The sequence below is a fragment of the Mandrillus leucophaeus genome, unplaced genomic scaffold (genome assembly GCF_000951045.1).
Source record: "Mandrillus leucophaeus isolate KB7577 unplaced genomic scaffold, Mleu.le_1.0 Scaffold421, whole genome shotgun sequence".
In the NCBI taxonomy this organism is placed as follows: Eukaryota; Metazoa; Chordata; class Mammalia; order Primates; family Cercopithecidae; genus Mandrillus; species Mandrillus leucophaeus.
The window spans coordinates 3,273,242-3,294,379 of record NW_012104488.1 but is presented as its reverse complement, the minus strand read 5'-3'; the positions used below and the strand labels follow the sequence as shown (position 1 = coordinate 3,294,379).

The 21,138-nt window shown below is 40.8% G+C and overlaps 1 protein-coding gene across 4 annotated transcripts in view; it reads right to left on the bottom strand.

Moving 5' to 3' along the window:
• Window positions 1-21,138, bottom strand: part of DCLK1 (doublecortin-like kinase 1) — a 369,212-nt gene that overhangs the window by 57,528 nt on the left and 290,546 nt on the right. For all 4 annotated transcript variants that reach the window (XM_011993009.1, XM_011993008.1, XM_011993011.1 and 1 more), the window contains 4 exons: window positions 13,003-13,087; window positions 9,914-10,022; window positions 2,142-2,199; window positions 1,526-1,645 (listed from right to left, as the gene is read on the bottom strand). In XM_011993009.1, the coding sequence (XP_011848399.1) occupies window positions 1,526-1,645; window positions 2,142-2,199; window positions 9,914-10,022; window positions 13,003-13,087 (372 nt within the window). The remainder of the gene's footprint in view (window positions 1-1,525; window positions 1,646-2,141; window positions 2,200-9,913; window positions 10,023-13,002; window positions 13,088-21,138) is intronic.

Below are 21,138 nucleotides of genomic sequence, written 5' to 3'. Positions count from 1 at the left end.
GGGGTTTCACCACGTTGGCCAGGCTAGATCTCTTGACTTCGTGATCTGCCCGCCTCCGCCTCCCAAAGTGCTGGGATTACAGGCATGAGCCACGGTGCCAGGCCGACTTTTCTTTATTGGATTATCAGTTTAACATTTTTACCTCCCTCAGCCTCAAACATGACAATAACCTTGTTACTACAAAAAGGCTCCCATTCTTTGAAAGAAACAAGTCCTAATTTGAAGTAGAATAAAAATAGGTTTCACCTATAAAAAAAAAATGCCGATATGTCTAAGGTGAAGCAACTCTGAATAACAAAAACTTAAAGACCCTAGAATGAACATTTATCATATCATCACAGATTAGCTTATTAAATGCTTTCCTTGTCTTGAATGTTTAAGAGAAAACCTCACATTCCAGTCAGCAGTGTGGGGATTCCAAACATGCCCTGGGAGCCTGAGGCGCCCCCTGGCGGTGCTCACAGCTGATGCAGAAGGCGGTGCAACATTCTCCAACTAAGGCAGACATTACTTAAACCCCCAGTTTGGGCCGGATGCTGTGGCTCACGTCTGTAATCCCAGCACTTTGGGAGGCGGGCACGAGGTCAGGAGATCGAGACCATCCTGGCTAACACGGTGAAACCCCATCTCTACTAAAAATACAAAAAAAATTAACCGGGCGTGGTGGCGGGAGCCTGTAGTCCCAGTTACTCGGGAGGCTGAGGCAAGGAGAATGGCGTGAACCTGGGAGGCGGAATTTGCAGTGAGCCGAGACTGCGCCACTGCACTCCAACCTGGGCGACAGAGTGAGACTCTGTCTCAAAAAAAAACCTTTCAATTTGATGAATATACTAGAAAAGACTTGAGAACACAACAGCTTCATGAAAATGAAGCATGCCATTTTTTTTAAAACTTCTAATTCCTGAAAATGTCAAATGTATGGAAGGAGAGTAAGAGACTTTTCATCTCCATTCAACCATCATCAATTGGCTATCCCCATAGTCTATGTTTTCATAGAAGGTAATACTATGTGACAGGATGAGATGACGACATTCACTGAAAGTGCGCTATTCACATCATTATTAGGACAGCGCTATTTTCCCACTATGTTGGTGACTAAAAGTTTAAAGCTTGTTTTTACAAGATGGCTGGTACCTTTGGATATAGTTCATGGAAAAGTGAATGATTTTCCATTACAACAACGACAATTATATTGGTACCTAATACTTTGTGTGTCACACAAACTGGTGGAAGCCATCTCTTCATCCCCAGAAAAACACCATTAAGCAGGTATTATTAGTATTCTCACTTTACATATGCTGAAACTGAGGCATAAAGAGGTAGACCCAAGGTCATGGGCCTCTTTGTGCCAAGGCTGGGACTTGAGTCCTTGTGTACAGTTCTCCTGTGAACATTCCTAATCACTAGGCCAACATCCAGAAATGAGAACCTGAATATTGGTGAGAGAAAATAAGGAAAAGAGCTCTAGAATATAGGCAAGCGCGGTGCCATCAATAAAGGCTTACTTTTTTTCCAAAATACACACCTTTACTAATTCCATGACAAGATACAGTTCAGTTGGCACATCCATCTCCTCAATCAGAAGAACAATATTGGGATGCTTCACTCTTCTTAAAATAGACACTTCATTCTGGATCATGTGCTCCTGTCCAAAGGAAAAGTTATCTTCATCAGCTTCCACACAAAACATATGGAGAGCTAACTCAGTGAGTACAACTATACTATGTAGGGGTCAAGAGAGACGCATTTTGGTAAAATGTAATGAGCCTGTCTTGTATTCTGATATTCAGATATAGCCTAGAATTGCCAACTGATATGGAAGTCCTTACATAATGCTTATAAATTCAGAACCTATCATGATAACTACAGTTTCATAGCAAAGAATGGGATGAAACCTAGATCACATGAAGAAGGGAAGAGAGTAAACAAACAAAAAGATAAGGAAGATAAATCATATATAATCATTCCAAATAACTTTTATCCCAGGGATATACATAAAGTTATATTCTAGTAAGTGTATAACATTCTATTCCAGCAAAATTCAACCCTTAGGGTGAACTTATGTTTATTTGGGAGCTGATCTTTGTGTTTCTTTTGACCTCTTGAACACTCTATCTCATAAGAACAAATTTTATACATACTTTGCCTCGACATTTGCTTTTCTTGATAATTTTCAGAGCATACTCTCTAGCAGTCGATCTGCAAAGAGAAAGTTTGTGTTTTTAACATAAAACTTAACTTCAAATCTATTGAATTATTTTGTCAGGGATCAATTTCCTACCCCATAGATCTTGTGTTATGTTGTAAATATTTTGTGAAAGGATTTCCTTTCTTTTTTTTTTTTTAAACAAATAAATATGTAAATGTTGATGGACTGACCAAGTGTAAGGACGGTAAGTCTGCTGGCATAGAGAAATCTTGGGCTGTTTATGTTGCCATACTTGTAATAAAAACACTAGCACTGGCACTTTGCTCTTCAAGTTGCCCACTTATCTCTCTTCCAAGTGTACTTTCCTTCCTTTTCTTACTGTTGGAAAGCTTTTTAATAAACTTCCACTCCTGCTCTGAAAACAAAACTAAACACTAGCATTGCTACTGCGTCTTAGCTCTTCCTGCTTCCAGGTTGTTCTTCCCTCCCCTTCCCTCTGAAGTGATGTAGTGACAGCCTAAAGCAGAGATGAGTTTCCGCCATTCTCTCCTGAGGTTCTCTATCCACCCAGGGCACCTGTGACTGTTCTTTGAATGTTCACACAATCACACTGAAGACTCTAGAGAAAGCAGTCCACGCTCTTTAGACCTCAGTTCAGTGTGAGAGCCTGTGTGAGTTCTGCTGGAGAACTCATGGATGATATGGTCAAGGTGTAAAGAAAGGGATAAAATCTATTTCAGAGCTTCCTGGGACCCCTGGGCCCTTTTATGGGATGTCTCATTTCATTGAAAGACAATGAAAGTGACAATGAAAATCCACTCACTCCCCAAAGCCACATGGCAGCATTAAAATCAGACTCTCAGTTCTCGAGGCCCCTGCTCCCTGCATAGCGCAGTCAACGCTGCCCCTCCTCTGTGATAGGTGTAGGAGGAAGGATTTAGTCCTATCGCTACCTTTAAACAGCTTCCTAATTTGTGCTAACATTGCTAAGATACTGTAGAGACAAACACAAGAACACGTCTATTATTAAAGGGCACAATGCATACTTCATAATCATAGTAAACCACGACTTCACAAGCATTGCTGTTTTATTTCTGGTGTGAAATTGAGAGAGCCTAGCTTTTTACCTATAGATAAAAGTCAATTTTGTGGATCCGTTAGAGCCAATTTTGTGGATCCAATGGACACAAATAGTAATGAGGTTAATTAAGAACATGCTTTTAAAACAGGGGTTTAAAATCTTCAATATGGTGAATTAAATGGGATTTCCTAGTTATATGGTTATAGCAAGAAAATGATTTGCCTCTAAGCGAATCAACAGGCCAGTCATTAATATGTTTTGAGGGCATTTTAGAAATTTTTCATGTCATTTACTTCTGAAAATGCTTCTTCCATGACATTTCCAGCCCTTTTCATGGTGCCAGCCTCAAAAAACAGTGATCACTGAATTATGATTCCATCTGCTGAATAAAAATCACAAGACAATGACTTTGAAGCCTCTTTCCCTCACTAGAAGGCTTTGGGGTTCAGGTGGTAGAAGGTAAACCCTTTGCTTCGAGGCTCCCCTCCTGCAGATATGCAGCTGTCCAGAGGAATTCCCATAGCTTTCCCTCAGGAAGGAGAAGGACTAGAAGCCCAAGGATGCCCCTACCACTGTCTCTGTTGATCCTTCAGATCATGGCTGAAGGATCAGCCATGGCTGGGCAGAGAGGCCATGATGGGGTGTGAGCCAGGCTGTGGCTAAATGCAGGGCTTGGTGTGCTAGATGTTCCCACATAGACACCAGACCACCAGCAAGACTGGGGGGTGGAGGAGAAAAGGCACTGCAGGAAGAGGTAAACCAAAATATTTAACATTAGAAATTTAAAATGTGGGCTGGGCGCGGTGGCTCATGCCTGTAATCCCAGCACTTTGGGAGGCCCAGGTGGGCAGATCAGTTGAGGTCAGGAGTTCGAGACCAACCTGGTAAACATGATGAAACTCTGACTCTACTAAAAAAGCACAAAAATTAGCCAGGCATGGTGTTGCGTGCCTATAATCCCAGCTACTTGGGAGGCTGAGGCAGGAAGATTGCTCGAGCCCAGGATGTGAAGGCCGTGGTGAGTCGAGATCATGCCACTGCACTCCAGCCTGGGTGACAGGGAAATTTAAAATGTGAGGGCAAACATAAATGAGAAAATGAGAAAGTGACATGATTCACGTGTGAAGAGATTCTTCACTGTAGAAGCTCTATATCCTATAAGACCATAGGGTCCCTTTAAGTAGCTTCTTCTTAAGAGGCTCCTGTAGAGTTTGTCTGCAAACTTGAAAACACTTAATCAAGAGGAAAACTAAAAACCCAAGTGTTTCTGGATTCTGTTTTTCATAAATCACTAAAAAATTATGATAAAGCAAATCTCAGGTTGGAATACATGAGCAATTTCCTATCTGGCTTAACAGGTGCCATTGGATGGCAGGGAATCTAGACCATTGCACTGCCTGCCTGGATAACCATCAGCAATCCCAGGCAGGGCCAGAGAGCAAGAAGGGACGTTTGTGAGGCTGAAAAATAAAAGCTGCCGTTCCCTTCACCACCTCCACAAAGGAGATGGATGGACAGGACCGTGCTGGTCAGAAGAGAAAGTGGTTTCTTAGCTTGGTGATTCCTCATGTTTGCCATTTGCTGCTCTTTTCCCTTGAAGGAGTAATTTTAAAGCACTCAATCCTCAGGGCTGGTGTAGAGCACAGGAGGGCTGAACCCCCTCTACAGCCAGTCAGACAAGAAGCCGGATCCCTAGTGAGCCAGAGGGTGTGTTGGCTCCCAGCAGGCCAAGGAAGCAGGTTCTGTCCTGAGCCTACAGCTGAGGGGAAGAGGGCAGCAAACCTAGGGCTTACTAGGAATAAAGACCTTGTGGATTTCCACTATAGAACCTTTTGTAATAGGATTAAACCTTCCATTACATCTACTCACATTTCACAGCGGACAATGAGCTCCATAGAGGACCACCAAATTAATGTTGCACCTTTTCTTTTTTGATTCCTTGAGGGTCGAACTATAAAGCCATATAATAAAATCCATAATAAAAGCCACAGAATAAAAATTAATTCCTAGAAGCACAGGTTTACAGGAAAGTAGCTAGTCTAGAAAGTGAGCCTGAAAACAGGTGTTAGGACTAATTGTGTGTCATAAGAATAAGAATATAAGTGTCTGCTTTAAGTGAAAACACTTGGCAAGAAGTCGACTCTTATATAATGAATTTGCCTTCCTACATACCTGGAACTCTGAGGACTGCTGTGCCTGTGTAATTATTCAGCGAGCCGTGGGATGCAGGGCTCTTTGGTGGATTCAGAGGGGAACGAGACCTGATCCTTGTCTTCAAGGATTCTACATTTGAGTGTACTGAGAAGAATCCTAGATGACCTGATTGATTACTGGTGAGGGGAATACAGGCCATTTGCTTGCTTGTTTTTGAAATTACGTTCTTGACCTTTTACAGAACCCTCTTTACCACAACAAAAACAGCAGCGACAGAAAACTTTCTCTTCCTCCTTGACTATGGGAAATCAATTTGTAAGGCTGCCTTCTTATTAAATGTGACCCAAGGTCAGAACCCAAACTACTAGAGGGAAATTTTCAAATTTTACAAACTTCAATTAAATCCAACTTTTGGTGTTTGTGCTAAAAATGGTTTGGAGACAGCTGTCTTGTTTAACTTAGTGATTCTCAACTCAGGCCAGTCTTCTGCCCACTGCACCCCTCACCCAGTGAGTGTAGCAGAATGTTTGTCAAAAAAAGAAATGGGCCAGGCACAGTGGTTCACACCTGTCATCCCAGCACTTTGAAAGGCTGAGGCAGGAGGATCACTTGAGATCAAGAGTTTGAGACCAGCCTGGGCCACCATAGTGAGACCCATCTATAAAAAATAAAAACAAAAAAAAATTAGCCAGGCATGGTGGTGTGCACCTATACTCCTGGCTATTCGGGAGGCCAAGGCAGGAGAATGGATCACTTGAGCTCAGAACTTTGAGACTGCAATGAGCTATATGATCTTGCCACTGCGCTCCAGCCTGGGTGACACAGCAAGACCCTGTCTCAAAAAAAGGTGGTGGTGTGGAAATGGCTAGCAAAGATTGGGATGTTCGGAGCTCACATGGTTTCTCTTGTTGCTGTTATGTGCTGTGTTTTGAAGGATTTAGAGAAAGAGTGTATGGAGAAGGAAAGGCAGCTCCCGAGCAGTCCTCTCCCATAGCATTCATTGAATTTCATGGCAATCCTTGTTTGTGGGTAAAGTTCTCTGTATGAGGCTGTGTCTTGTCTCTCTCTGTAACCCCAAAAGGGCCCAGCATGAGCCTGAACTAGGAGGTGCTCTGCACATATTGTGGAAACTCCAGAGGATGGTGGCAGTTAGCACAATGACAGGAATACCACCCCCAACACCAGCAAAAAGGAGTTAGTAACACGCCCTTTGTTTACCAAGTAATCCTAACAAAGCCCAATCTCAGCCTCCTCCGTAAAGAGATAACTGCCAAGAGCAGAGAACTGAGGTATTCCACAGTGCCTTGTCAGACGGCTCCCAAGTGGAATTTTATTTTGAATTTGACAAGGGCCCCATGGCTGTCAGGAGCCAGAGGCTCCTCAGGAAGGAAAGAAGGAAGAACAGTAATCCACTAGCCAAGAGCAGTGATCTAAGCTTCAGCACAAGGCATCCTCCAAATCCCAGTTCTGACGGAAATGCTTTCAAACTATAGACACATAGTTGCTTTGTTGAGGTTATTACGAATTTTGAGGATTTTCTAGGTGGAAGCAATGCATTTTGGTGACCCTAAGGTCTCAGCTTGTTCTGGTGGGTTTGAGCCTGCTTATGTTCATTGCTAGAGCCAGCATCTTGGCTGCACACATCCTCAGGCTTATAGGTGCCAGAGGGAGAGAGAGAAGCATCCGCAGCAAGGATTTTAATTCAGCTCTGGTGCCTATATCACTAAGCAATTCCAGCGGTGCAGGTGGGGAAGAGGACCAAGAGCCACCAGGGGCACCGTCCCTGCTCATGACTATATCACCCCTACCCTTGGCTCGTGCGGTCATTAGTCCACACAGAGCCAGGAAAGTTAGGGATGAAAGGCATCTCACATCGCGCCCTCTACTTGTGCTCTGACTGGTCATTAGTGCTTTTCTGCTTTTTGAGTTTGCTATGGGGCCTCAAAACGCTCCACAAAACAGCTTCAAAGTAGAGCATGTCTCTTCCAGCTGGAGTCCACTAACTTCCTTTAGCATGTCCCGGATGCCCCGGAGGCCACTCACAAAGTTACTCCTGGAACATGGGCAGAAAGCGAAATGGACTTAGCTGCCAAAGACTATGCCGGAACAGGACCACAGAAAGACATCGTTATTGTGTCCATTGTTGTAGATAAATCTTGCCTGTGACAGGATATGATTAGCAGAGGAGGGGCAGAGTCACCCTTGGTAATACATATTCAGCCTTCCAAACGCAGCAGAATGTACCCGCAAGCAATGTGTGCCATTCACATTCTTAGCTCGCTTTTTATTTTCTTGGACCTCTGGAAAATATTAGAAGAATGTTTTGTGATACCTCTGGGGAGAGAGGGCACATGCCATATGTCCTCGTTCAGTGGGAGCTGAATACTAACTTCATGGAGCAATCTGGTGTTTAGGTTCCGAAGTTTCATACAGTGAGACCCAAGATGGGAACTCATGCAAAACGAACGCAATCCAAGTTAGAAAGAAACAAATTGATTCTGGATGGAGAAATGGGAAATTTCTATTGTGAGAAGACCAGCCCTGTTGGACTAAGACACCAGCCCAATCCAAGGACTAGCTAGGAGAAACAGCACATGCCACCATGTCAGACTTAACAGATGACGGATGCTGGCAAATCACCAGACACCCCACAGCTCAGGGGCATAACAATCTGCTAGAAATGGGGTTTTCTGCTACAGTGGAAATAAAGCCAAAAAGAGCTAGATTTACTATCAGTAAAAGCATCAATGAAATATAAAATTATAGAAGCACACATGCATTTGCATGCACGCTTCTATCCACTACCATAGGAATGGCTTTCCCTAATTAATTTAGTCTTATTTGTACAGGACCAAAGGGAAAGTGTGATTTTGGCTCAGCTAAGCCAGAGTCTTATGGGAGACTCCTTATTAGAGGCAGTGGAGTAGTGGTTAAAAGTGTGGTTTTTGGAGCTGGGCTCGGACCTGTGTCTTGCTAAGTACTTCTTAGCTGACTGACCTTGGGCACTTAACGTGTCCGTGCTTTCTATCTATAACATGGAGACAACAACACTGATATTATGCAAGTATCGTGTTAATTAAATGAAATGTCACAAATTAAGGGCTTCGTAGATAGTTTATGTTCAGCAAAGCGAGGTTGCTCCTGCTTTGGGAGGTGTGAGGCCCAGGGATGCAATGGACATTTTTCATGTTCGGCACAAATGTGCCAAATGGCCAAGCTTCGTGGAGAGGTGGGGGAATGAGAGGGAGAGAGGAGAACCGTGGCTTGGCAGCATGGACTCAGGGATTTTTCAAGCTCCCTATGACTCATGACCCTCCTGGATGCACAGTGGCTGCTTAGCTGGGTCTCTGTCACTGTTGGGAATATCCCAGCCTTGCTGACATGTTGGAGTCCCACTGCACAAAGGTCGATAAGGAGGGCTCTGCTACCTGAGCTGAGGAAGCATCTTCCAAAGAGCCGCAAGGGGTGCCGGGAGCACACAAGTGGCTATTGGCCAAATGAAGAACCCTCATGAGATGTGGGGCTCTGTAGAGACTGCCAGCTTTAATATGGCAGGAACCTGTGCTTCTGAATCAAAGCCCGTAGCGGAGGCAAGGTCTAGATCTTCCAGGCCAAAGCCTTCTCGTCTGTCTTCTCTCCTCAGTCATCCCCTCTAAGTGGAGCTCAGGAGCATGATTCTCAGAGGATTAAGAATGGGCAGGGTGTCCAGCCCCACTGCGGGCCGAGAAAGGTGACAAGGAACTGTGTACACCCCAGGCCAGCCCCCAGAAAGCCAGAGGACACAGTCCCTCAAGGAAAGAGGTTAGTTCCCCCGACTTTTCAATATTCTGCCCACCAGCCCTAAGGAGAAGCTGCTGGCTGACCAGGTTCCCTAAAGCAAGCAGCTGCCCGGGAAAAGCAACCCAAACGTGACACCGAGTGGAGGGCTTGAGGCCACCGTAGCTGGGTTGTAACTTTATCAGTTGTCACTTCTTCGTCTAGTAGCCACCAGCTAATGCCCTCGATTAGATATCTAGAACCTCAGGATAAACCCTTCCCTTTGGCCCACAGAGTACCGGGTTCATTCATTTTAATACATCTTACTGTATTAAATACCACTTCTGCTGGGGTCAGTACATATGCATTTTAAAGCTTTTCAAGATGATTGTTGATGCATTTCATCTTATGCTAGTATGCATTACAGACATACACTCTCACAAGAACTTTCTGACCTCTACGAAATATGTCATAAAAAGTATGTGAGAAAAACTATTCAATATGGTTTTTAACAACAATAAAAAGGCTTACCTGAAAAGCTGGCAACGTTTCTCTGAGTACATTTTAAAACATCGAAGTCTTTAATTTATAGATTGTCCCCAGGTATCACTACATTTTTCAAATCTGTTGTTAGATGAGTCTTTCTTTTGCATGTGGGGTTGAGACACTAACTTATTCCATCTGTACCACAGACTGGAAATAGAGACACAATCTTGGAAAACATAACGCCAAATGTAACCCTTAAGGTTTGATGCAAATGATGTTCTTCTCACCTTTCTACACATTCCTTGACAACAGCAAAATTTCCATCTCCTATTGTTCTTCCGACTTTATATCGTTCTGTTATTGTAGCTGGAATCTGGAAGCCTTCCTCCGACACTTCTGAAAGAATCATTAATACTTTTTTATTGGTGGAAAAGGGAACACAGATGTTGCACAAGGAAACATTTAAAAGTATCATCTAATTGACTGGAACGGATTCAGAATCGATATGTCATTCTCTGTACAGTGAGGCAACCGCCTCCTTCCCTTGCTGACATTGTATATACTCAACAGATTTTACTAAGACAAATGATAAAATAAAAAGAAACGTAAGGGGTCCACTCCCATCTATATAAGAGAAACTTGGGTTTTCTGATGCTGTGGGGATTCTCAGGAGGAAGCTTTGCTCCTTTCACTTCATGCCAATTTGATCAATAGTGTTTACTGAATACCCACTGTGTACAGAAAAATAGCATTCCCATGTATGGCGCAGGAGGCAACTGCAGTTCGCAAGGGACTCTGGGCTGCTTGACATTGTACAAGCATGAAAATTGCCTGCTGTTTGGACAGTTAGTTTTACTACATCCTGAAATGGAAATCTCCGTAAAATTCCTTATGAACTAAGCACTGATGGCCACCCGTCCTCAGTATCAACGAGCAGACTTTAGACAAATGTTCTCACCAGCAACCTGCATAGCAGATGTTGAGTTAAAATTACAATATCTATTATGTCTGTGAATGGAACAGTTTTGTAGTTTCAATTATGTTAGTGCCACTAACACAATACATTTTCCCCCTGAAAATGCATTTTGAAATATTTTGCAAATGCCTAATAATGCTTTAAATATCTAAGGCCATAAAACTAAATAAGCCACAGTTAGGTCACGTAAATATACTGAATAACCTTTAACATCTTACGGGTGTAAAAAGCCTTTTATAGCTGGACTCTAAAATGTACATGCTTTAAAGTGATAAATCCCAGCTCTCCCTCAGGCAACCTGAATGCAAAATGTGATGGAACCCTGGTGTGTTTTCTTAATGTACTCCTCTTCCGACCTTTCATCGTAAACTGAGACTAAACATCTCTCCTCAGAATACAACTTTAGGTGGTGAATGGGCTTTCTTAGTAGTTTTTGTATTCATACTTGCTCTGTGTTGTTGGAGACCCATAATAAAATGGAGACTGACAATCATTAGACATCTGCATGAGGGCCTTTCTTCTCGATTTATAATGATGCTCAGTTGGCATCACTCTGAATTCTAGAGTGGATGAAATTTCTAGAAAGTATTGAACAAATGTAGGACATTTGCTGCTGCTACTTTTGTCCTTGGCGTTGGTACAGTCTCTTCACCCCTTTACAGGTGACATTTCCCTCTTACCCTGCTAGAGGCCATCTAGGTGGTCTCTAGAATAAAGTGAGGGCTGGAGCCAATCCCCCTACCCCCATCTCACCCTTCTAAAGAAGCTGCAATTTTGCCTCTGTTCGAAGGACTCAGCCAGGGGAGTTTTGTCTACTGCAAAGCACCCAAATTTACAAAACAGCTCCCACATGACACAATCTTAAGGCTCTTTACTATGTGGCTAAGAAAGGAACCCTCCTTGGCTGTTGGGTACAAGTGTGACCCTGCAGGTGGGAAATGGAAGAAGGTACTTCCATCCTGCCTTCTGGTGGGAGCATTCACTGAGTTGAGACACCCATTGAAAGCACATGGCTTGGGATTTTTTCCCCTAACTATTCATAAAAGGTATCTTTTCTCACTTTTGGTTAAGAAGGCCCAGCCAGGCCAGGTGCAGTGGCTCATGCCTGTAATCCCGGCACTTTGGGAGGCCAAGGCAGGTGAAACAATTGAGACCAGGAGTTTGAGACCAGCCTGGCCAAGCTGGCAAAACCTCATTTCTACTAAAAATACAAAAATTAGCCAGGCATGGTGGCAGATGCCTGTAATCCCAGCTACTCAGGAGGCTGAGGCAGGAGAATTGCTTGAACCTGGGAGGTGGAGGTTGCAGTGAGCTGAGATAGCGCCATTGCACTCTAGCCTGAGAGACAGAGCGAGACTCCAAAAAAAAAAAAAAAAGGCTTAGCCAAAGGTTTAAATTAAGAACCATTTCATTTCATTTAAAAAATACAAAACACATTGGAACAAAAGAGACTTCTAGGTGGCTGGTTTTCATATTTCTGGAAGTACAAAAAATTCTGATGTTGCAGTGTATGTAGTCAGAAAATAATTATACTGTAAATCACATATTTCACTTAATATAATAAAAGCACTTCCCAAAGGGTACTTTTTGGCAAAAAAAAAAAAAAAAAAAAAAAAAAAAAAAATTTAAATCATATCATTGAACACAAATAAGAGAAGCAGATTCCTTAACAGTGGCTTGATGGTATCACTTTTATCTTTTCCAAATATTTCCCCGTAGTTGATTTGAACCTGGTAATAGCCTTCAGGAAGGAAATAGGTGTGATTCACAATCTCCATTTCATAGGATAGGAAGTAAGATGCAGAGAGTTGAAGATGCTTGTCCAAAACAATCCAGTGAGTTAGTGAAAAAATCATTTCTGGAATCCTGATCATTTGACCACATCACAGAGACGTTCTGCAGTGAATTAGCTCAAGGATATTTTTGCAATTTCCACCAATTCTTTTTGTAAAACCATATTTTCATGTATTGAGTTCACTTAGTTTAGGGTACATCTGTGAGACTACAACAGTCAAAAGAATAAATTGTCTTTAAATTTGAATGGTCTTTGTTCACTTAAAGTAACACTAAAAGTGAACAGGGTTTGGGAAAACAAAAACAGCCATGATCCCAGCGATCCCCTTTTATTTCCAAAGCGGGCAATAGCTGGCCTTCTTAGGATACATATGCCCTCAGAGGATGGGAAATGTCTCCAAAATGGGCCAACTTCCCCTTCCCATTCTCACAGAGCAGATACCAATCCCTGGTGGGCACCATATTCAACCCTATCCCCTTGTGATTGACCCACAGGAGCTGCTCAGCCTTGTCCACATCATTCTGCTTGAGAAGCTACAGTTTCTTGGAGTAAATTTAGCCAACCCATCCTCTGCCTCCTCAGATACCAAGTCCCAAGCTCATCACCTTCTCCAGGGCCGTCGTTCTCATCCATCGAGCTGCAGACTTTGGTGGATGCAAGTGAAGTAGAGGAGCCGCCATGCTGAGAGCTCTGTAGGGGAACAGAAACCGGTAATTCAAAAACTGCGTCAGAAGGCCTGAGTTTCCAGGGGCCGTGCCCAGCTCGGAATCTCAAGAGAAACCTTTGCCCATGCTAGGGAGGATTTGAACTTCACACTTGGAAAAAGACGTCTTCAGCATATTCAACTGGGGCCACATCTCCCTCTCTCCCTATTAACCAATAATAGACTGTGATAACAGGATCAAGCTGGTTATTGTGAACTTGAATGTTCCATGACTTCTTATTCCTTTTGCTCAAAATCAGGGTCCTTTAGCTCACTCTTTGGGTTTGGAAGAGTTCAAGCATCTCACCTGACTCTTCCACAGTCTCTCGGCAAATGGCCCTCAAATGTGGTACCATTCTGATCCCATTCACTATTTTTTCTATTTTTCCAATAGAAAACATTTCTCTTCAGTTTGTTTTTATAAAATATCCCCCCCAAAAAAATTAAATGCTCCACCTTACCACAACTTTGGGAGAAAGGCTAAAGAGTGGGGTTGTCATTTCTATTTTGAGATCAAAACGTAAGCACTGAGTAGGTTATTGGTTTGTTAAATGTTACATAATAAGTCTGAAGTAAAGACAAGAATAAAAGCCTAGGCCTTATAGTTCTGTTTGATTTTGACCCAAGACCCATGAAAGCAAACAGGGTAACCAACTGTATGAGAGAGCTCAGAGGACAAAACAGTACCAAATATTTAATATTATGACTGGCTATGGGGCAGTACTTTAACAATGAATGTTTCCATCTCTGCATCTATTTCCTGAGAAAACAATTTGCACATTTCAATGCTATTTCTAAATAGTGAACACAGCTTGTCCTAAAAGATCTTCCTTCTGTTTCCCTGGGTTTATCCACTTGGTTGGCCTGATGGGAGCAGGAGGCGGTGAGGGGGCGGGCGGCATTGGCTCATGGTGCTGGCTGTCTGTGGAGCAGAGAGAAGGGAAAGAGCATCTGTAGTTGAATTAATAATGAAGAGGTGGCAAGAAGCAAAGCTGACCTGTTTTTCCTCTGCTTACCTGTTTCCCTTCAACCTCCTCCCCAACCCATTCAGCCTTAAAGTATGTACAAAGTAGGAGGAAAGGCAGGTTTGACGTAATTTCATTATGGTCTATAGTATCCTGCATAGGGGATTCAAAGATTTTAGTTTTCATTAAAAAGATGAATATAGTTGGGGAAATGCTGCCTAAGTCACTGCAGAGCCATCTAAGTCAAACATCACGGAACTTTTTCCTGGGTGTGACTTAGATAAGCATGTCCCATTGGTCAAGTTCATCAAAGCTCACAGTTGACACCATTGGGATGAAAGTTAATGTAATAGCAATAGCACATCTGCTTTCCTAAAGAACGGGCTAAAATTTTCGAGATGACTCTTGTATACTCCTGGATACCACACAGTTTGTGTAATGTGCCCATTGTTTCCAATATTATAAAAATCCCCCCTCAGCAAGCCTGGTGACTTGAGCCGTTTTTCTATCTTTTGTAACCAGCAGCACACATTTGTCATGTCAGGCTAGAAAAATGGATTAAGAGTGTCACCTTGACACAGAGTTTTTCTTAGTGTGACACTATGGGCCCATAATCCACTCTGTGGAAGGGACTATAAATGTAGGAGCTTCTAAGTCATGCTTTGCTGACTTTTACGGATGAACGTCTTTTTGTGAAAATCTAGTATTTATAATATTGCGGTATGAGGCTGAGACAAGGCAGATTTATTATGTCAATAACCCAAGAAAATAAACGTAACCACATTTGAGGGGACGGTGTGTGTTTTCCAGAACAGTGAGATCCTTCATCCTCTGGGTCATTGTTTTTGCTGCAGACATAATGGCGTTCTAAACAGAGAAGCACTAAGTAAATGTCTACAATGTAGACCTTCTCTTCTGGGCTTTCGGGTCCTTGAATTTCTTCCAGCAGAAGCACAAATGGTATTTCATAATGGAGACACATGGTGTGGTTTAGGCTGGCAGGTGCTGCCTTGTCACGTGGTGTTTTAAATTTAGAATACAAAGACACATTCTTTCACCAAATTAATAGACCAGTAGCATGTTTCCTAGCAAAGATGTTCACAATTTAGACACTCAATTCCAAAAGCTTGTTCTTTTCGCAAGAACATCAGGTACTCGATACAGAGCTCTGACCCATAGTACATGAAAACATCTTTTAAACTGTAACATTCTATAAACTTGTGGGCTATTATTCACTCAATGCTTTATCAACTAATGAACTGGATTTAACAGTGCCACCAAATGGTCGATCCCTGAATGCTTGTCACAATGCCAGCTGGGTTTTCTCTGCTTTCTGAACAAAACCTTTTCAGGGTTTTTGGGTTTTGTTGGAAAAAAAAAAAAAAAAGGGAAAAAAAATAGGGTTAACACAAGTTGCTTCTGTTTGTGACTGCTTGTTTTCAACGTTATGATTGTATTTTTGTGTTTCTGAAAATGTATCCCGAGTCATTTCAAATTTTCTGCTGCTTGAGAGTAACAGATGATGGGCAGTTAAGAGAAAAATGTACTTACGGACATACAGAGTTCTCTGAAAATGTAAAGCTTTCATTTTGTTTGTTATGCTCAAAGAGAGTAAAATCAACGTATTAAACTTCTAATAGTGTTATCTCTTTTTTCCCAAAGAAGTAATATAGTTAATACTAAATACTTTTCCAAGATAGTGACCATTCATTGATTCCGAGAGTTTGGGGGACTGGGATGGACCTTAAATATTACCTATTCTGCCCCATTTCCACCCAGAGACCAAATGCCCCCTACAGAAATCCTAGTGGGTGGTCAGATGGCCTCTGTCCAAATACTTCTAGTACTGAACATACTACTTCCGGAGGCAGCCCTTCATCATTAATAGGAGGCAAAATAAAGGAAGTTCTTCTGTAAGTTATGTTGAAATTATGTCCTTCTACATTTTCCATTTATTGGTCTTATCTCTGATTTCCAGAGTTGCCCAGTACAGGTCTAATCCACTTTTCACATGACAGTGCTTTCAGGTGTTTGAAAATAGCTACTGGTCTCCATCTGTGTCTTCCCAGCACTTTGGGAGGCTGGGGCAGGAGGCTCGCTTGAGCCCACAAGTTCAAGACCACCCTGGGCCACACAGTGAAATCCTGTCTCTACAAAAAAAAAAAAACCCTGGTGCTTAAAAGTGAATGCAATATTCTGGGTGTGCTCTGACTAGCACAAAGCAGAGAAGGATAGAGTTTTCTTTCTCGTGACTAGAACATTAATTAACTTCAAGATCTTATTGGCTTATGTGGAGGAGGCCATAGCATTTCACCTTTACAATGAGCCCACAGCTATGTCAGGTCTCCCTGGTGTGTGTTTGAAAGGTTGTCTTGGGCCAAGTCCAGGACTTCACATTTCCCCACATTAAATGTCATCTTTATTACATTAATATCCTCCCAGCCTGTTATCTTTTAGATTCTGATCTGGTCTCCTAATGTTTTTGCTCTGTCTCCCAGTTGAAGCCATACCAGTAATCAGCATGACTCTTTGGATAATCCAGCAATTCTTTACTAATCCACCTAAATATACTAACTTAGACCCTGCTGGAACATTTCTATTATTATCCATAAGTCCAACGGAAGGATTTCGAACATAGTAAAGGCAAACTGTGTAAGTGCTTGCTCTTTAGAATTAACTTAATGAGATTAACCAGCCTTTCTTTACAACCAACAGAAGCTGAAAAGCCCACCTATATTTTTTCATTGCTTGTAAATGAAATAAATTTACCTTTTTGGTTTTTCCGAGCAGATAAATCATTTTATAGTCCACATGCCAACAAGATTTTATGTTTGCTTCAATTTGCTAATTCCAAGGCATCTGGGTGTACAGTACAAAATGTACAGTTATTTCAGAATTTAGGGCAATTAGCTGCTCTGAGAAATGTTGTGACATTTGAAATGTCATCACCCCCTCCCCTCCAAGCAGATTTAATGGGAACCATTTGGAAAGGTTGCTGGCACCTGGAGGCTTTTATGGCACACCTTCATAAAAGCACTGCCCTAAGTAAGAACACATCCTAAGTGTAGCTATTGAGCTTGGGATCATATAACAGATGGAGAACATATCACACTTTTTGAAGTAAGCGAGAAAGCTGACATAACAACTCTAACCACATTTTATCAAGATGTATCTGATGACGATGTAGTGGAAAACAGTTCACTTTAAATGGTGTGAGTTACTCTTGCCATTTGTATTAACGTTGTCACTCAGCTGGGGTCCGCGCTGCAAGAAGATTTTGAAAATATCTAATTGAGAGAACTGATCTAATCAAGGTAGAAAAATCTCACCACACTTTAGCTTTGGCTGGATAATTGCACCATTTCCACTTCACATTTTATCTTGGCATACAATTATTACCTTACTGAGTTGATACTGATTTGAAAAATGGTTAAAAATAATTTAGAAATCAAGTAATCACTGGCATATGATTTCTGAATCAATCTTGTAAAGGACACACAAGCAATACATTTTTAACACACTCAAACAGTTGTCTTGGTGATCTTGACTTTAGATGCACTGAAGCTCTAAAGAGGACCTCTAACAAAATTAAATAATAATCTTGGTGAAGAGGGCTTGAAACTCACAGGATTCTATATGATATAGAAAAGCCATACATTTATTTATTTCCCAAGTGGGTATAGAACAGTAAGTTGAAGGCATCATTCTGCAATTACTAATAAGGCTCCACTATTTGAAACAAGGCACAAAGGAACTGCTTTTTCCCAATTCCTTTGTCTGCACCCTTCATAGTAGTACGTGCAGCCTAAATAAAGTTTATGGCACAGATAAGCATGAGCATAAGTAAGAATGAATACTGAAAAATGTAAAACTTTATCATAAAGATTTGGATAAGTTTTTCAAAAGACTAGAGAACTGTTACTCATGAAGTTGGTTTACCGACAGGAGGCGAAAATGCAAATGGAAACAACGGTGTTATGGCTATGTTAGTGAAACTACGAGAGCCAAGATTTCAAAGACAAATGCATTTGGTTACAACTAGATCCATACCGTTTGTTGTATTGGGTAGTTTTTCTGGCCTCAATTGTCCATTCACTATACTCATATAAGCCAAGATCTATAAATTGATAATCTGAACCATTTGTCCCAAGGAGACTGTGCCATTTGGTAGCCACATGCCTCCTCTCATGAGTTACACCCTTCATGAAATCGTAGTTTGGAAGCAGCCCAGGAAGTCATCCACTGTATTTCCTCTGGATAGAATAATTCCCTCCATGATTTACTCCTCAAATGGGATTCTCAACCTGTAATGAAGGGAGCTCACTACTCTTCTAGGCACCTGCTACATTTTATGCTAAACTCTGGTTATATGAAGAAACTGTAACTACAATTTGAAATATTTATAAATTTGGAAACATTCCTTCCAATGATTATTGCTACAGACACTGATTACATTTTGCTGTGATCATTGCTGTGGACATTCATCAAGGAAATAATACAGAGAACCAATTAAAGCAAATATAATTTGAAGATTAAAGTAAAACTAGTGAAAATGTTAGATTTAAAACCAGAATTTGGAACTTATATTGTAATTGTAATATTAAATATTTTTTTCATCTGGGCGCAGTGGCTCACACCTGTAATCCCAGCACTTTGGGAAGCTAAGGTGGGAGGACCACTTGAGGTCAGGAGTTCAAAAGCAGCCTGGCCAACCTGGTGAAACCGTGTTTTTACTAAAAATACAAAAATTAGCTGCGCGTGGTGGTACACACCTGTAATTCTAGCTACTCAGGAGTCTGAGGCACAAGAACCACTTGAACCCAGAAGGCGGAGGTTGCAGTGAGCCAAGATCACACCACTGCACTCCAGCTTCGGTGACAGAGCAAGACTCTGTCTCAAAAATATATATATATATTTTTTCTAGCTCGGTCAGCAGAATTTCCTATCCTCTTTAACATCCTTTTCTATCTTCCTTTTATAAATGAAATATAGTATGATTTTTGTTCTGAATTAGAGAGTCAAGTATTTTACTACCATTATTTTAATTAACTTTATTTTTAAAACTATATATTTATCCAGTGATTTTAAAAGAAATAGCTTGTATAAATACACACACAGACATGCTCACATACATATGCACATTTTTTTCCCCCGCAAGTTAGATCACCTTGGGAAAAATGCCTTCAAGCCTAGGAGACCACTAGTGGTTTTAAAAATGCATGTTAATTTCTTCTTTTCAATGAGTTATCAATATGTCTGACAAATTCATCCTTTAAGGCAACCCTGAAAGGAAGGTAGAGTCCTGATTTTAATGCAACTACCTGAAACAGAATTCTTCATCAGATAATCTTATTTTGATATTACTGTCAGTATTTTACACTTCAGATGCTATGTGGTACCATTCTGTAGTCTCTCAAATATCACTTGTTGATGCTAATTACAACAGAAGAATGCCATACACGTGATTGTGAAGGTCACCCTTACCCCACACGTGGTCATTTCAATTGCAGCGTCTACTTATCAAGTTTTCTGAAAGAAACTCACTGAACAACATAGGCAGTTTTTCCTGTTTATTATATAGTTATTCTAAGGTGGTAAGTGTCACAAAGTTAACTTCAAGAGGAATAACATGGTCCAGTGTGAAACACAAGGTACAACATTTTGCAATGAAACCACAGCACAAAGTAATTGAACTTTCAAAATTGGGTAGTTCAATGAAACATTTTGTCAATGCTTCGCTCTATAAAGCTCTGCTGATGGCCTCAGTTGATGGATTTAAAAAATATATTGCTGTGTCAAATGTTTTAACACCAAATGCTTTTTTTAAGAGAATACACATCCAATCAACTGAAACTGTGAGCAGAAAGTATCTAACTTCTTTATAAAAATGTTATCCAAATTTACAACATTCATAATATATTTCAAAGTAAAGAGTTCTTAGAAAAAATAAACTCAATTCCTTGCTTACTGATGAGTATCAACTCCTCAAAAACACATCACAAGAAAGTTAACTTTCATACTTCTTTGCCTATAACCTTTAGATATCTACTACCCTGGCTTCAAAAACATTTTGTGGCCATATATAATACAAACATTCATGTATTACATGCATCATTTATACTATCTTGGAATTTATCCATCATCTTTACTAAAATGAACCGTATTTTAAAGACATCATATGTCATGCACCCTTAAAAATTATAGTGAGGACCTCTGATTTCCTCTTTTTTCCACATGCGTAACAGGCACAAAATTACAAATATTTTTCAACTGACAGTACAACACACTATATCAGGCAATTGGTATATTGAATTCAATATATCTCTAATTTTCACACTATGCCTCTGTGGGATATTTCAATCAAAGACAGTTATCACTAACATGCACAAATAGCGATGCTAGCAAGGCTAATGCAAATATGCATAAATGAGCAAATGTATGCATATATAGTAAATTCATCCAATTAACATTTTCAAGTGTGTATATATTTATGTAGATATATACACACATACAGCAAGTATATTCATAATTTGTCAACAGGTTAGAGTTTTGAAAGAACATACAGGATCGCCTTACAGGTTATCTGGCTTTGTTATTAAACTTACTTCATATCAAATATACTCTGGATTCTCTTCTATTTATGTTCCAACATTGTACTTGACAATCTGCAACTGTATCAGGGTTTCATTTTTTTAGTGTATAGTGACGGACAACCACTACAAGTCATCCATAAACACACAATAAAAAAAAGTCAGTCATAGTATTCAATCTTGTTAATAATTGAACACAAAGATAAATCAATATAAACATTAATGTTACTTATATTTAATAGTTAACACAGTGTTGGATTTGGCTGAATTTCAATTTTTTTGATAAATCAGTACATCTGAATATTTGGAACCATTTGCCATACTAGTTGAGCAAACTGGTTTTTAACTTAAACATGTCCCAACTAGTATGTCACAGAGTAACACTTTATGACATGAAGATTTTATGTATAATTCCACAAGAGCCAGTCACTTATAAGGCTGTATCACAAATACTATACTTTACTATTGATGGTTTATACACAT